Source organism: Lepisosteus platostomus, chromosome 12 (genome assembly GCF_059453375.1).
Source record: "Lepisosteus platostomus isolate fLepPlt1 chromosome 12, fLepPlt1.hap1, whole genome shotgun sequence".
Lineage (NCBI taxonomy): Eukaryota > Metazoa > Chordata > Actinopteri > Semionotiformes > Lepisosteidae > Lepisosteus > Lepisosteus platostomus.
In genome coordinates this window covers 19,253,087-19,271,533 of record NC_142622.1, presented here as the reverse complement: position 1 = coordinate 19,271,533, position 18,447 = coordinate 19,253,087, and the positions used below count along the sequence as shown (strand labels likewise).

Below are 18,447 nucleotides of genomic sequence, written 5' to 3'. Positions count from 1 at the left end.
AAATGAATAGCTGTAAAACCTTCATTAACATATTAGTATACATATAATTTTAGCATAAATGAAAAACAATTCATAGCCTTTAACATACATATTAAACACTGTGTGGCAACAGACAATCATATGATTGGAAACTGAATAGTCCAGTACTAAAAAGGCAGCTTTGTAAGCAAGGTGTGTCAATGATTTAAAAACCAAAATAACAAACTAGAAATCTCACACCCTACTCAAAAATGAACAGACTGAGAAACGCATCTGCTGACCTGGAGACAGTGGCTGTGCCCCCTCTTCTGAGGGGTCCTCTGCGCCGTCTTCGCCTGCAACAGACGCTGGTGAGCCCTCGGTGATCGAAGCTGAGCCAGGGGAGCTGGGCCGGCTCACTGAGCCTGACTCCCCATCGCTGGTAGATCCACACCGCTCCCCCCGTGAGGCCCTCCCACTCTCACTGCTGCTCCGGGTCTCCTTGCGGTGAACCCGAGAGTGCAGCACCATCTGGTGGTAGGTGCGGAACACCTTACCGCACTCGAAACACTCCGTGTTCTTGTTCTGCGAGGACCTTCGGCTCTGGCGGGACGAGGGCCGGTAGTCAGAGTCACTGAGGCTCTCCGGGCTGAGGTCTCCCAGAGAGGCGTAGCTACACTTCTCTCCTCGGTGGTGAGCGTGGCTGCTGCCACTGCTGCTGCTGCAGCTGCTGCTGCTGCTGCTGCTGCTGTGATTGTTGGTGCTGCATCGTCTTTTCCCGCTTCCTGAGCTGTGGGAGTCCGGCTCCCTCTTCCTTTTCTCCCGCCCCACAAGAATGTACTCTCCCTTCTCCCGGTCGTACGCCACATCTGCATCAGCCAGCACTTCATCCCATCCGAAGTACTTGCCATTCTCCGAGACTTCAGCCACTTTGCCCTTGGTGGCCAGCTGCCAAGCTTGGTAGCTACACACTGGATCGAGCTCTGGAATCCTTTTGCCAGATTTCCTGTCTGAGCTTTCTTCCATCACTCCAGAAGGTTGGAGATTCAGGCACTCCATGAAAAAACATTTTTGTGTGGTGGATTCTGATTCACTACTGGGTTTTTTCTTACCCGGCTGGATGGTCTCACTGTTGTGGCTGTGGACCTTTTCATGCTTTCTCAGGCTCTCCCGGTCATGAAATATGTTTCCACACTTCGGGCACAGCTCGTAGAGAAACAGCCCACTCACCATTGCCATCTCATCTTGAACTACATCATTAATGGTAGTAACAGGCTCCAGGTCGCTCTTCAGTTTGCTTTTGCTGCTCGTCTTTGGGCCGTGGGACTTCATGTGGTTCTTGAGGAACCAGGACTCCTTGAACCGGCGGCCGCAGATGTGGCAGCCGTGGTCAAAGGTGCCGACGTGCTTCTTCATGTGGGCTTTCAGAAACCATGCCTGGCTGAAGACCTGGCTGCACACCTCACAGGGGAAGTCCCCTTCACCGGCACCTTGCTCCCCTTTCACGGCTTCGCTCTCGACAGCCTCCCTGACAGGTGCCTCCACAGTGATGTGGACCTTCTCAATGTGGCTCAGAAGCTGGTCCTCCCTCAGAGCCTTGAAGCTGCACAGTCGGCACCGATAGGGCTTGTGAAAGACCTGGACGTGCTGCTCCAGCTCTTCCTTGTTGCTGAGCCTCCTCTTGCAGAAGGAGCACTGGAAGGAGGAGCCCTTTCCCCCTTCGCCGGCGCTGCCCACCAGCTTCTCCTTCTTCACACTCCTCAGCAGGATCTTGCCATCCTCATCCTTGGCAGCGCCGTTCATGATGCGGTTGCAGGCCGAGGTGCTCTTGGTGGGACTCGTGCAGCCGTCCAGGCCTTCGGAGACGCCGGCCTCCGCCAGCTGACCCTCTCCAACCTCCTCCTCATCGTGGCCGTGGCTCAGGGTGCCCATTTTGTGCGTGCGGATGTGGATTTTGAGGTTTCCTTTCTGCGACGCCCTGTGGTCGCAGTAAGGGCACTTGTAAGGCTTGTCGCCTGTGTGCTTCCTCATATGCTGCGACAGCGAGCTCTGGAAAGGGAAACTCTTGCCACAGATGTTGCAGGCGTAGTACAGAGACTTGTCTTCTTCAGCATCATTCCTGCTCATCTTGTTTCCTTCTGTGGAGGCTTCCTGGTACTCCATCATCTCAGTGTTTTCACTGGGATCCATGGCGACTGCGCTGCTGGCTTTCTGCAATGATATATGTAGCCCCACGGAAGGCAACGGATGTTTTGTTTTTTCTTTTTCAGTCATACATTTTTTAAAGACATTTTCTTCAGAAATGTCATTATCAATCTTCTTTTTTTTCCCTGTGCAAGTCAGGATGAATCACCAACAGGCACACATCCTCAACGCTCAGACCTGTAAAAAAACAAGAGAAAGAAAAATATCATAACAATACTTCCAGAAACCACAGCGAAGATTGAAATCCATGTCTTCTCAGGATTGCTGACTACTTATTATTTCCAAAAAAAAAAGAAGTACAGTGTTTCCTTTCTTGGGCTGTCCTGTAGTTTTTTTTTACATTTGTGTGCATGGAAAGGAAGTGAACATATTTAGCACATCATCCTCATTTATAAAAAGGCAGCATGAATGAAATAAAAATCCCCAAAAGAAGGCTAAAGCTCACCATTTAATAGAGTTTTGATTGTGCTGAGGAGCACACGTTAAAAGATTTATCTGCCTCAGAGAAAAGCGCAGCATGGGTTGGTCTAAGGCTTTAAACAGAAACAAACGACTGCAAACACTTAGCCCTCTGCCAGGGGCCAGAATCATCCTGAATATGCCATCACAGTGACTGCAAAAATAATTCTGCATACCAGGCCTCAAACTGCCCTTTAAAATCTCAATGCACCCTTCAGAATTTCCAATACCCACTACAAACACTGACCGCCTCACTGCTGAGCTGGATAAGTAGATACGTGCACTATTATTCTGATTTACAAATTCCGGTGAATCAATAAACTTGTCCATTATGTACAGTCACAAAGGAATTCAATCAACATACAGTACCTCTGCGACTCCACAGAATTCTGGGATATATAATTCTTAATGCAATGGTTTTCCTTGCTAAAATTTGTTGTTTAACCCAGAGACATTGCAACATTTCTTTAAAATGAATCTGTGCTCCATATACTGTACTTCAAAAATAGATCAGTTAAATAGAGGTAGTTTAATAATTAATTAATAGCGAACAATATTGTTTCAAGTGATATGTCTGTGACCACATAGTATACAATGTGCATAGAATACAATGCGTATAGAATTAACTGTTCATTAGAAGAACCTTGTGCTTAGAAATAAAAATATTTGTAAAAAGGAGCAGTGTGTACTATGGTACAATTTACAAAAAAGGATAATATTCTCCAAGAATTTAAGGGCTTATTATTTCTCTTGGGAGTTTACGAGTCTCAGGTAAGTGAGTTATATGAACTGTAAATCAAAGTGCCTCAGATGCAACTCGCTGAATCAACACATTCACCAATCAGTGTAGGAAACAAAATTAATGTCAGCATGAATGCCTGCTGCAATGAAACACAAAGCTGAGATTCTAAGCACTTTCTTAACGTATTGTTCTCTCAGCTTAGGAGGGAAACTGTCAGACACATTGTCCCCATTTGCAAACTACATTGTAGCTGCATATCTCATTCGAACAGAATGTGCATTTCACAAATCTCAACTAGTTCTTTAGGTTGATGGCAACACTGAAAAACAGGACAGCACATAATGTACAAAATTCTAAACTAATATTGTGCTTATGTAATGATTGACATGCTTGACATGAATAACATAAGAAAATTGGTCACTGACACTTCTCACTCAGCACAATGGTATTAGACCATTTCAGTGATTAACCTAACTTTATTACATGAGTGATATAAAACATCACTCATTTGTTTGTATTATCATGAACAGTATGAGACAACACTTGTATAGGTCACTGGAATAGATACAGTCTATCACTTGCATTCTGAAACCCTGCTATGAGATCAGATATCCAGTGTAAACTCTGGATTGAATGTGATTGTAAAACCCTAATTTAAACTCAACTAAAAAGAGACCTAGAACCATGCTCATGTTTGAACAAGTGCTTTTCAAGTACAGTATGTATGTGTATACAGTACATATACACCATGTTTGAGAGCCTCCTTCTCAGATTCTGCTTGTGAATTATTTAATTATGTGATAAAATATATTTAAGATCACAATTTAAAAAACAAAACAACATGCTATTACAGTATCAGTATGTTTTTGCTGACCTTTACAGCAATTGTGCACATTGGAATTTCTGTTATGAACTGCTTTGTATAATCAACAGAGGATAATTCTATTTATTTTCTGCTGTTAGCTATTATCTTTAGTTCACTGTACTGAGTGTTCATTTAATCCAAAGGTAAAAACATTTATTCACCTGAAAAAAATGTCAGACCCGGAACAAATCTAAGCTATGAAACCCCAGTACATACTGTACAACATCCCAAATAAAGACCCGATAATCTAGTCATTACTATAAATCAGTACTATGCCTTACAATGAAGGAAAATTCTAAGGAAAAAAACTGCAAATTTCTATATACAGTGCATTTCTTTCTGTTTATGAGCACGGTAAAATGGATTTAAATCAATACACAGTGTAATACAACATTGCTAAAAAAATGCATCACTTATCTAGATTATAATTACAGCAGATTCTGTGTGTATATTGTGGACTGCAGAATTATCATAAATTAGACAGTAATGATATAATGCAAATCTTACAGTGTTTTTAATGGTGGGAGATAATGTTTAACATTAAACATTTACAATTTTGTTAAAATTCCAGCTTCCGTTATTTTCTGGACTAATTTCATGTCCTGACAAATCTTCTTTTTACCACATATTGAAGGCATTAAAAAGACAAAACATGACATTAGCTCCAAAACCAATTTGTGTTTTTAATGTTTCTCAATACAGTGTACAAACTTAAACTCACCACCTACATCATAGGGTTCCCCATCTTCTACAGAAAAAAACCCATTCTTAAAACCAGACAGCCACAAATTCCTTTCATTAAATTTGCATGCATAAGCCACTTCATTAAAACTGATTACAGTTTAAACAGAGGCAGAACTGAAACATAGTTCTGCCTTTTGTAATATCTGGGGAAAAACTAATTTGGGTGATACTGCACCAGATCTTGTACCAGATCCCAGTTAGATCTCAGCGACATCTGTCTTACAGTCTATCAGATCAGCAAAGCCACAAACTTAGACTCCTACTCATATTTACAGTCTTAGCAGAACTATTTTAGAAGAAAAATGGCAGCTGATGTCATTTTTTTTTTGTAAAAGAATCCTGCCACAATGCTGCCATTTGTAACAACTGGGTACAATCACTACAACTAAAATTAGGTCCATAAAAATGTGTGTCATGAGAAACAATTAAACGACTGAGTCTGTCTTTATACCAAGAATAGATTAAACCCCCCCCAAAAAACAATTTATTTCATTTTTGGATATTAATTGCAACATAGAATCCACAACTGATATTGTACTATTAATGCTGCTGCATAAATTGTTTGGATGAGTTCCAGCTCAAAGACACCGCTGAGTCCCTGTCACTGTTTCCACACTGCAGATCATAATGCATTTCACTGTGTCACTGCCGCCGCAGACGAGGAGGCTTTTATAAATCCCGCATCACAACAAATGATCTGGCATGAGGCATTATTCAAAATAGATCAGTTACGGATCTGGAAAGGGAGTGCGACATTTCTCTTGCTTGCTTTTCTGGAGCTCTGACTACATCTTACCACAGGCCAGCCTACAAATGATTTCCAACTTCTTCTTTTCAGCAAAGAAAATCAGACCTAGCTGAGGGAGCACTGGGACTGCACAAGCTTGAGCTCATGCTTGGTCAATGCCTTGCCCAGTTCAGGGGTTTGACTCCTACCTCTGGTCTTTCTGAGAGTCCTAAGGAAGCAAGTGTTAGTCTTCCTACTCATGGCTAGAGATTGGCCTCACAGACTTTAGTTCAGTATTGAGTCTGCTCCTGGCTCCTGGCTTTCCTTCCATAGCAGGTTGCTCTGAGTGGATCTACTGCTGTAGGCTTGGGCACATTTTGGGTCCCCAATACTATAGTGTGCAGTCTAATATCTTTACTGAGCTTAGCTGTGCTAATTCATACACCTTTCAAGGTTCTACTGCCTAAGTGTAGCTCATTCTTCAAGTCATTCTGCTGACAGTCTTAGAGGCACCATGTCGTTTTGAACCTGATGCTTAGGCATTAGTTCTTGGGCACACTTAACACCAACATATCTTGCTATGAAACTGGTACACCTTCATCTCTGTTGGTAGCTCCTCTTCAAAATGAAAGAGAAGCTTAGCCACCTAGCTCCTGGTGTTGAATGGTAGCCCCTACACAGGCGTACAGTATGTCAAAGAAAGAGCGAGGAAGTGTGCCAGCTCTGTATCACTTCAGGAAAGGTTGCAGAGTTAGGGCATCATGCTCTTTCTGGTCTGGTGGTGGCAATGTTCAGTCCTCTACCCTGGGCATGGCAATATTTGACGTTCTTGCCTGTCATGGAACCAGGGTGATAGGAGTAACCTAGCATTCAGATCTATAGAGGAGATGCAAGGAAATCACATACATGTCCACCTTGAAACTCCCCATTCACCTTGATACATTTTGCACAGTAGAAACTGATCTTTCTTTCCTCTACTCGCTCTACTGTGGGGGAAAGGAGTGGTCATTACACAGTACCATGGAAAACTGCCCAAAAGGCATAACAGGGATCCCCAAGAGACAGTCTTATAAGCTGCCTGTGTTTTAAACCATTGTAACATAATGTCAGAATAGATCACGCTTCTTTTAAATCCTAAACCGCTGTATAAATCTAAATCTAATGAAATACTACTGCTGGTGTCCCACTATTTATTTAATCATAAACTTCCCTTCTGAAAAGTAATGAAATACTTTTTAAACACGTTTCCCAAATCTAAGTTTTCCATAATATGAAGAATTTCAAAGATCTCCATAACAGTTAGAAACTGTTGTTGGTATCCCTCTCAATTAAAACCGAAAAAAATAGCCATAGAAACATAATCAGTACACATAGTGCTATTCAAACCTGAATTATTATTCTGAATTAATAATGGGAGCCCTGCTAACTATGTCCTGAATTGCTCTCAGGTCACCTTTTTGATTGTTAAGCATTATTGAATGCTTTTGGCACTAAATGTGTAGTCTCTTTATAAAATGAAGGCGATTTTTGTTTGTTTTTCTGCACTTGAAAAAAGTTCAAGTTAATAAACTGTTCAGTTACTCAATAGATCAGAATGCAGAGTTAAGCTCATCATCTACTAGGTAGTCACATGTTGTACAAATTAATGTGTAATAAGATTAACGTTGGTTTTAAGCAACACAAGAGTTTCTATGTCTGCGGTGATCCAACTTCATCAGTTTTAAAAATGCAATATTTTTAAATTATGACAACACTGCCAGTAAATATATAAATAAAACAAAATGTTTAATACTAATTGTGGGATAATATGCTGTTTTGCTATTATTACAGAGATCTTCAGCCCAACACATAGAAAAGGAAAAAGTTTTCTTGAAAATAGCGATCACACCCTTTGAATCAGGATATCCTGACATTATCTGTTACTGTGTAAAAATCAAAAGCTGCTGAAACTCGTAAATGTGTTTTGGAAAAAGAGATCCCTTTACACCTCTCTTTTCACAGTCATCAGGCAAACAAGACTGTGTATTTACTAGCCTTTTAAGATAAAGTCTTATATTAAGTTACTATCCACCATCCTAATGTGATCAGCTTTCAAAGAAGAAAGTACTACATTCAACAAAAAAGGGGGGAAAAAACAAACAAAACCAAGCAAATTCCTTAAATTTATATGAACGCATGAGCACTGTTTTATGCAACTCTCCTAAATGGAATTAACAATTAGAGGCTTATATTCTATAGACTGAGCCCTGAATTGACTGTGTGAAGCCAGGCATTCTGCTTTGGGAGAGAGTAAGTACCAGTGATGACAGGGCCTCGGGGGCTGCCTATTCTGAGACCAATCAATAATCCATTATGAACAAACTCCATTTCCACTCTCGCATCAAGACGAAAGACAAAGAGACCCACTGTGTTCGCTACCAGAGAAAAAGAAAGAAAAATAATACCCCAAAAACGTTAAAAGAACCAAACATGGGTCAATGCATTCAGGAAAACATAAATCATGCTCTTTTTATTCAGTCTAATAAGGTCTTTCACCTCTTTTGTATCCTATATGAGCAAATTACACATCTAAAAAATGTCTATATTTCAGTTCTCTGCTGGCAGTGGAGATAAACGGTACTTGTGTAATTTTTCTTTACAGATTAGCTTTTAACAATTAAGACAGCATTACTTTACAGATGCTGTCATCCTGCTTTGAAAATTTCACTAGACATCATCAAAACTATTAATACATCATTAAAACTCATGCCCGAAGTGTTTCCTCTTTTCAGCATGAAATAAACCTTTACTTGTTCCTTTGCGTCATTAAAAGTAATTACATAATAATAGGTTTATATTTAATAATAACAATAATAAATGAAGCGTATTAACAATACTGCACAGAAAATAAGAATATGTTTAATTGTTTGCAAATTTAACATTTAAAATATGCAAAAATGAACATTTTTTAGCTGTTACCATAAAGTGCAATTTATTGATGTGCTAATTATTTTCAAAGGTTTATCAAAAACATCCTTATGAATTGGATGTATTGGAGAAGGTATACAGCAACAGCAGTTTCTAAAGAAGTGAAACACCACTGTAAAGGCCTACCTTAGTGCTGACCTATATACCCCCTGCTATTTCTTCTCTAGGCTCCATCAAGCAAGACCACAGAATTTTTCAAATTGAGCTGTGCTGACTGTTGTAATGCTAAGTGTATTGGTCTTCAATTTAAATAGCAAACAAGAGCATTATTTTAAGGCTGTCCAATTCCAAACCACAGAAACCAAAAAAAGAGTTTTATTTCTCTATTTAAATATTAAAGGATCTAGTGTTACTGCACTATGATTGTCTGACTGTTTCTTTTAATCCTACTGTATTGCTTTAATTAATCTTATTTTTTTAGATGCAAGGATGTAAAATGAATTAAATTTACTTAATCCCTCATTTCTTAAATTAAGCAAATTTTTTATTATACTGGGTATATACACCTTTTAACTGGTTAGGTTGCAACCACAGCTCCACAGCAGCTTTCCAAGGTACAAGCGTTAAATTACTACCACTGCCGAGTCACAGGTAGCTCATCTGTGTGAAGATTAGAGAACATTCCCATCAACCATGATAAAACTGGTGTTTATTAGCACAGAGAAAAAAAACGGTGTACTCCTGTCTCTTCACATTACTAATCACTGGACCAGTCAATACACTTTAACATTTACATGGCTTTGACTAAAGTTCTTCTACATTTTTGGAATGGCCAAGTTTAAAGAAATGTTATCCTGTATATACACATTTTAATACGTGACAGGAACTTGTCTGATTCTGTTATTTTTAAGTTTATCTGCTGTCTGCTTTTCCTAAGATGCTTAATTGCATTTAGGATCATAAATTAATTAAATGTCCAAATTTGGACCTGATTCTTTTGTGTGCCTTCCATATTTACAGTGTTAAGAACTGATAGAACTGGCATAAGAAAGATCCACATTCATTGTATTTTAAACAAACTGATTCATTATATCATCCTTCCTCTGTCTTACATAATCATACAATCATGGTTCTTACACAATGAGATATTATCTGGTGAACATTTTTAATTTTGTTTAATTTTCTAGAACATAAATCAAATGCAGCATTTTCCCCACCCAACACACATCTCCACAATCACTAGTTCCCTCCCGCTTAGTCCCCTGCCAAAGAACTCCAGATGTGAAATCATATAGAAGCAATAAAGGCCTGACCCTGTGCCTCCACCATCCCCCTGGCATGATGAATCCGAGCAGTAGAAAGCTGCCCCATTTCAATAATATCTAGAAAGGCCAGGATCCAGTGATGACAGGGAAGGGAAGGCTCCCAGCAAAACACCAACAACATCTTTTTAGGCCCGATGAGATAAGCCAAAGACCACCACCTTACTGCTGCTGTGAAAGGCCAAAACTGGAATTTCAGAGGAGCACCAGGTGCGAGCAAGGAATATTCTTGTGTGAAATAATTGAATGTAGACAACATGGAAAAGGGTGACTAAAGCCATCCATGGACAAGACACACAATAAGAGATTGGGGACAAGTTCTACTTTATAATATCTTTGAGGGGCCCTGCGCACTGTTGAAAAATCAATGATTGGGACATTTGGAAGCCAAATTTATATCCACCCATACGTTTTTCCAGTAAATTTCCTCCTCAATACTATTTAAATCCAATTAAACAGTAACAAAGGCTAAAGGCTGTCTGAAGGCCCTAAAAGAAGATTAGATTTGTCACCTTAGCTGTTTAAGTTATGACTTTTATTCACCAGCATTATTTAAAAAATGATTACAAAAAATGTCGGTGCTCCAAAGTTTTTAGTTTTCTCTTCTGTGCTTTTAAGACATTTACTGAGTTTGAATTTGCATGCTACAATATCATAGTGAACCACGGTCTTTCCAAACTGTGTTTAAAAAGAGCAGAAGGCAAACTAAAAGACATTTCTGAATAACTGACTGTGTATCTAAAATCCGAAATGAAAAACAAAATATGCAGATTTCTTCCTCGAAAAAAAGGAGCTAAATCTGTTTCTTGTGCTAAGCTCCATAAATCTGTCTTTTTATCCTATAAACACAAAGATTCCAGTGTGCTGTGTATGCTTCCCAGTCCTGGATAAGACGAAGCAGTTCAAAGACGGTGAAAAGTGAAAGTAAAGCATGTTTTGGCCTGTCAGAGAGGTGTAATGTTTAACATATCACTTTCATTTTTATATCCATGAAATAACAAATCTAACCACAAGCTTACTGAACAAATATTTCTTTTTTTGCAATTCATTACTTGTGTGTAGCTCCAGCATCTGTGAAAAACAAATCTTCATACTGTAGTAAATGTGTCCACTTTTGGTAAAAACATTGAAAAAGATTCCTGAACAAAAGTATCATGGCAGAACATTTAGGTTAAGGACCTAAATACATTAATAATAAATAAATTACCACTAACAGTTTGGTAGTTAGCAGGTATCAGCTTCAACAACATGGCTGGGCAGAGGGTCCCACACTGCCCTTTGTGTAAAGAAGAACAAATCATATCCATGTGGACTGCAAAGAAAATCCATTTGCTACTAAGCAAAGCATACAGATTCCTCTGGAAGATATTCTTTATACACATTCTGAATAACTCAATCATCTAGTCATGAGAGACAAAAAGGCATCTCAGCTCTTTATTAACCACTATTATATACTGTATATTTCCAGCTCAGGTAAATGGAAGCCAAGTTTTTTTTTTAATTGTTACCAGTGCCAAACAGTGTATTCTTTAATCATATTTTTTTTTCAGAGAATCATAGTAAACATGTCATTAACTAGCAAAATAAGTTTTCAAACAGACCAATACATGATAACCCTGCTGTATCACCTATTTTATGGTTAAAATGTAAAAGCCCAGGAAGTTATGTTATAAGGTGCCTTGACTCATTAAAGTACATCGTTTAATGTCAGTACCTCTGACTTCTTTAATAAATGAAAAGGATAACTGTATAAGGGCACGGTAACTGATCTAGCTAATGAAATCCAATATTTTGGGGGGAAGTTAACTAGAAGATTTAACTTCCACATATTCTTTTAAGAAGCAATAAATAACTTAACACATCAAAGTTTAAAGTTGTAAAATTATAAGCACCATTAATTATCAAACTAGTAAGCTCTTGCCCAATCCTCCCTGGTTTGGACACAAGAGTGGAAATTGGAAATTCGAAACCTGGAACCATATTCTTCCAAAACCCACTGTGACTCCTGGGAAAAAGAGCCTACTGTATGCAGAGCTGCTGAGAATAAGAATTTGTCAGATCCATTAATTGTCAGGGAATTGTGTTCTGGGTCCAAAGCAAGCATGAGCCTCAGAAGAAGAGTCAGTTAACTGTGACTGTGACATGTCTTCTCCCACTCTGCCAGGATGGGGGACCGGCCTACCTCATTGCTGGACTGGAACTCTATTGTGTTGATCACACGGGCTGTCAGAACACGTCATGTCCAGGGAGTAAGATAACAGCAGGGGTCTCAAACAGCTTATTGTGGACGAAGGGGTTTGGCCAAGGGAGGATTTGCACCACAAATATATTTGGGTGTGAACAAAGGGAACAACATGCCAAAGAGTCAAAGCCGTGCTGCCCAAAATGCGAAATTGTGCAATTATTGCAAATAAAAGGCTATTTTTTGGTTCTACAGCAGCAAAGGACAGAGACTGCAGGTGGTATGGTTGACTGTCACATTAGATTTTGTTATGAAAAGCACTGTGCTCTACTTATTAAACTGTTGAATCCCAATAATAATAACTAGTATGTTACAGAATTGTGAGACTTTAACCCCTGACTCCTGGTTTATGTGTTCTTTTATCAACTTAATCAAATTCAGAATATATGACAAAGTTAGTATGTGCAGCAAAGTTTCAGTATGCAACATACCTTAAAACACTAATTAAAAAATCAAATTGTGTACATTTGCAAAGCCTGGGAATTCTAGTTACTACCACACACATTTTTTTTTACTATACAATTTTACTTTTAAATTTGATCAGCTTTTTCAAACTTCCCAAATCTATGACTATGTGAAACACCTTGCTTTCAGAGAATGAAATTTTAAAACTGGTGGACGAACCATGTGATTGAGCACAGTAGCATTAACTGTGGTACAGAACGTGTTGCAAGCCTTACAAAGAGACGACGGTCTCCATGCCAAAAGTTGAGGCATTCATTCTCTGTGGAAACAGCCTCTCCAGACCCCACAATCCTATTCTACACAGCCAATTAAAATGGGACTTGAAAAGCAACCAGGAACTTTGACTGTGGAATGCAGCAGTTTACCCCGAGGCTAACAGACATGTCCAGAGTCTCACACATCGACAGCCTGAAGCGCTGTGTTCTTCTGATACACTTTTCCTTTTACAGTTGACCGTAAGTATGGTTGTTTAGCTTATTGCAACCTGCACAATCTACTTGTCACAAGGGAAACAGAACCCCAACCCAAGACTATCAAAAACCTTTGTGATACTTTTTCAAGTTAGGGCCCAACACTTTCCTACACATGGCTCCTGCCATGTCGAAGTTCACTTTACATTACTACCAGCAACCCTACTTTTAGATGTTGCCTCCCTCTTTTTCTTTTTCTTTATTTCCCTTTTTTGTACGCAGTCGTGTCTAACCCAAAGTGGAAGTTGCTGTTTATTGATTTGATAATAAGGGCTGCGGTCGCTTGAAAAGTACCAACTTTGGCAGCAGTTACACAATCGCTAACACAACAGTTGTGGGAGGGGGAGGTTCATCAGGCAGAAGGACATCAAAGAACTCAAAGCTTCCCTGGTTACCTGGAGTCTGTTTGCACTCACTTATCTAGTGGTATACATGCAAACAGCTTCACTTATAGTAATAGGAAACCTGTGACCTATAATGTTTCCTTTCCAGTTTCTCTTTTTTATTTCTTACACAACGCACTAACCTCTGGCTGCTCCTCCGCTTCCTTGTTTGTGTAGATTGGTGTGACCTTTTTAGAACTAGAATTCCATTTGGTTAGGGAGCGTATCCCAGGCAGGACAAGAAATCAAAAAAGAACCACGTTTTGTCTCAGCATTGAAACTGCATGTTTAAGAATCTTAGCCGCCAAACTTTTGCTGTTTGTTCCACCACCTGACATTCCAAGGTGCTGCATTTTTCATTCGAGAAAGCTGGGTGTATTTTTTTCTCCTCTTCTTGGTTTTGCCACAGGAACTGTTTTTTGAGAAAACAAAATGTTGTTGCTTGTGCAGTTATCAAAGTTAAAGCCACACCAGAGGCTGCAGCAAGGGCTGATGTTCACAAGGATATTCACTCCCCAGAACCAGGAAAGCAACTGTGTTTGTTTGCTCATTTCTGAAAGGCTAGACAAGGGTATACACGTGCAAAAAAACATCTTCAATGCCCAGGAAAATTTTTTTTTGATAATGTCTGTTCAAGTCTTTTGTTTTGTTTTACTTTGAAAGGCATTTGGCAGTGAAAGCTTTTGAGTATTGTTCCCTGAGGAAACTAAGCCTCGAAACAAATGTCTCCATATTTAATCACTCCTGATGAAGTCACGTTTACTGTTAGGAATTTTTGTGCTTAATGGAGTTGGGTTTAGTGCAACCCAGGGGACTATCGTGGGATGTTCTGCAGAAGAGCTGCTGCCGATACAACCACAGGATAATAGGATCTGTGGAAGCAGTGGTGAGAATTCACCTCTTTCAATAGCAAGTTAATAACAAAAGCAGCTACTGCCAGTGACTTTGTAAAGGCACAACACAGGGCTGAGTTCCAGTGTTTACTAGTGCTATTAAAAGGCTGCTCCCTACAGCACTGATTTCTCCATATTTCCACAGGCTTTTATTAATATGCTGTCCAGCCAATACAGTGTGCAGTCTAGATGCAGGTACAAAACACCCAACCGCCTAAATTTCAGAGCACACAATCCTGCTGCAGGTCCAAAACAACACACAGACCTGTGGCAGGTCTGAAACTACGAGCAATCCACCTGTAGGTCTGAAACAAAGGATAAACAACAGTACAAAATAGCGTACAGCCCTATTGAGGGTTCAGTACAGATGGCAGTGTGAGATGTGCAAACTCCATGCCTCCATCCACCGACCAAGAGTACAGGAATATTAAAGGCCTAAAAAAGTGAATTTGTTATACAGTAGGTCTCATTTAGGTAGCAGTTTAAGGAAATAAATTATGTACATTGCTGATTAATTCAGAAATGAATAAACCTTTCAGGTTTGTTTCTTAAATGTCTCCAGTACCATTCTGCAAGTACTGTAACACTCAGGGTGTGTCTAAGGTTTATCAGGGAGTGTCTGAGAGCACCACCCCTACATATGGAGGCCTGGTTTGCTATCCTAAAGAGAAGTACTTTAAAGCAATATTCTTCACAGCCTGGCTCTGCCCATCACATATAAATCTCAAAATTACTTATGCATATTTATGATAGCTGACTAAAGGACGGCTATGTATTAATTTTTCTCACAAGCGTGTGCAGGAAACAAGAGTTCTACAACAGTAAATAATATAAGGACAATAAATATAGTAACTAACTACAAAAACTTGTGAGACAAGCTGGCCATCCATATAAAATGCTGTATGAAAAACACACAACCACATTCATGCACACGCAAAATCTGCTATCCTGCTCTTAGCAATTTTTTTGTGCATTTGTTGCAGAAGAACAGCGTCCAATCAGCTGTCAGAACATTTATTTTACTTGACGTTATAACCAGCTCAGCACAAACACAGAAAAGGGGGCTTGGGCATTCACCACAGATTGGGAGCTCAACGGTGCTGTGATCTTTTATCTTTTACTCCCGAACCTTGGGAACAAAAGGCAAACAACCTACTTACTTCACGTAGCTGCCAGGCAAACAAAAAACACCAGAACAAAAACACACTCCTAATATTCCCCAGAGCAGTCTCCAAGGTGTGTGAGAAGAAGAGAGGGGGAGGTTGGGAACATAATTCAGCCTCTTCCACTTCAAATCACCCACAATAATAAGGCAACATCAACACACTACAGCTTCAGCCATGCATTGTAAGCCCTGCAGGATTCATGAGTCCCACAAATCGCCTTTCTTTACCTACAGAAAGCGAAGCTGCTATCGCAAACATTACATCTTGTCATATAACCTCTAAGGGTCCCAGCCTCCATGATGCAGAGAAACTCAAGGTCTACAAAATAAATACGTTTTGCAAATCACATGCAATTGTGCTTAATAGCTACTGTATTTGTAATTTAAAATGCAAAAACACATAGTTCATAACTTTACAATTTTGAGCAGTGAAAAGCAAGAGGACCCTATCAAAGGCACACAACCAAAGGATTAAGTCATCGTGACCAAGAATATTTTAAATAATGCTTTGGGTGCTGACCGCCTGCCCAGCCTGGGGTTCACAGGGAATGGGAAAAAGACTTTTAGTCGTCTACTGTTACTCCTAATTTAAAGAACTAATTTCATTTTGCAAATGGTGGGGGAAAGACATACACAATATACTGTACATGGGTATATTTAAGCTTAATCACATATCAAGTGACCAGCTAAAAAACAAAATTAAAAAGATTATATAGAGAACAGTAGAATAACTTAAAACAGGTTGAAGACCAAACAATGTATAGGGTAATTATACTAAGTATTCAAGAAACCTCAGAATGTAAATCAGAGAGAAAGCTTGATATGCGAATATGAATACTGATATGCGCAAAAAACACCACCCTGTTAAACTTTACCCTAAAAACTGTTCTCAAAAACAAAACTATATTTTGCAAAACAACTTTGCAATGTCAAATTGATAGTGCTTTAACTATTTGACACAACTTAGCTGCGTCGAAGCAAAGCAATTCTGATCCCAAAGGTGCTAAGGAGCCACTTGCAATAGCAGTCCCCTCCTGAGTGACACACAATAGCCATTCTGCACCAGCAGCCCCGCTACACAGAATATCAGATGGACAAATGACAAAATCCTTCACCAGGTCACACAAGGGAGAACTTTTGAATAGCCAGATTGTCCAAAGCTAGAGTGAAATTTAACCAGGAGCCCTGGGGTTAACACCCTTATTCTTTCAAATAGAGCCTTGAGATCTTTAATAACCAAGCACTCAGGATTTGGGTTTGACACCTTATCTGAAGAAAGGCACCTTCTAAAGCACAGTGTTTCCAGTCCACAGGAAAATTCCAGTCCACAGGAAATTCAGACATCTGCCGGTCCACTAACACTATTTACAGCTGTATGGTACATTAAAGTACCAGAAAAAGCAAATCTAATGGAAAAGAAAGTGTATTTTAACATCTGTGGCAAGCAGAATAGTAACTCTTACCTGAAAATTAGATTTTATTTTAGTTTACAAAGTTTACTTTTTCACCGTCTGAACATATTTCTTACACATTTGTTAGTCCATGCTCATACACTGTAGAAACATACATTAATCATTCTAGTGTCTGCATTTTAGTAGAGAACAGGATAAGGAAGAAGGGAAAGAAGAAAAGGCAGTAATAAAGAAAAACCTTAGAAAGTATCTTAAACCTTTTATCGGTCTCTCTCGACGTACTCACTGAGTCCAAACCACTAAAGAACAAATGTTCCTCTGCAAATTGAGCAACACTTCATTTCTTTAAGCATCACCCAACATTCAGAACACAGGTGATTTCTTTATATTTAATGAGGTCTCTATTTTAATCCTTAGCAACTAACAATACTTATAACTCTGTATAGTCTTCCTTATTATTCAGTTTAGTGAATTTTGGTACCAAAAATGACTGTCGAGTCACTGATATCTCTAGAATCTCTAGATGGAGCACATGATAGGTCAGTAACTGTGTCATGGCTTGAAAAAGAATTGCCTTTTCTTCTTTAACCAGTGGAGCATCTATCCTTCATATCTTCATCACCAATCAATTAAGGGAAATTTTCAGCTCACACAAACTAGTTTGTTGTTACTATATATGCTGTATAACAATATTGATGTCATGATAGTGAAAATGGAATTCGGGCGCATGATAGCTAAAATCAGCTTTCTTTAGGACTCTAATCCATCATTTACAATCCTCTGTATATGAGAGGACATTCTCAGACAAAGTAGCAGCATATAGCCAAAAATCACATATGCATAATTGCCTAAGGATGCAAATTTATTGAAGCCATTCATGCATATTGCATATTCAAAATGAAGAAATATCTCGAACATACTCAAAGGGAACAAGCTCAAATGGATGAATGCAATCATCTCTTTTTCAGACACCTGTTTTGGCAATTATATCTCAGCTGTGAAAACACTTTACTGACTAAATCTAAACAATGCAAAGCGCAATCAAGTACTTAGCTTAGCCTTTAATAGCGCATTAAAGATCTTTTGTTAATACACATCAAATATGGCCCAAGAGGGGTTTCAGATTTAATACAGCAACACAATCCAGCAATCAAATCTCTATTTCATACTCTTGTTTTTCAATAAATAAGAATTTTCAGGAAGATATATGTGAACAGATTTATATCTAGGAATATTCTCACTGTAATTGCTTAACTAAACATCCACTAGCTAGAATGAATGCATGTTCAATAAACTTAAAATTGATTGCTTAAAATTGTTTAAAATTGATTGCTTACATTGTACAGTGTTTCTTTTCCCAATGGATAAAATGGTGCTGTGCATATAGGAGGGGACCCACTTCACCTGTAACAGAATTACAGCCCCCCACTGCACAGCTGTTCAGATAGAGAAAGCAGAATTTGCTTCATCAATTCAATTAAAGGGGAA

At 39.1% G+C, this 18,447-nt stretch overlaps 1 protein-coding gene across 7 annotated transcripts in view; it reads right to left on the bottom strand.

Moving 5' to 3' along the window:
* The window catches only part of znf516 (zinc finger protein 516), a 70,409-nt gene that overhangs the window by 24,079 nt on the left and 27,883 nt on the right, over positions 1–18,447 (bottom strand). For all 7 annotated transcript variants that reach the window (XM_088601284.1, XM_088601282.1, XM_088601286.1 and 4 more), the window contains exon 2: positions 261–2,340. In XM_088601284.1, the coding sequence (XP_088457410.1) occupies positions 261–2,232 (1,972 nt within the window). In that variant the 5' untranslated portion in view covers positions 2,233–2,340. The remainder of the gene's footprint in view (positions 1–260; positions 2,341–18,447) is intronic.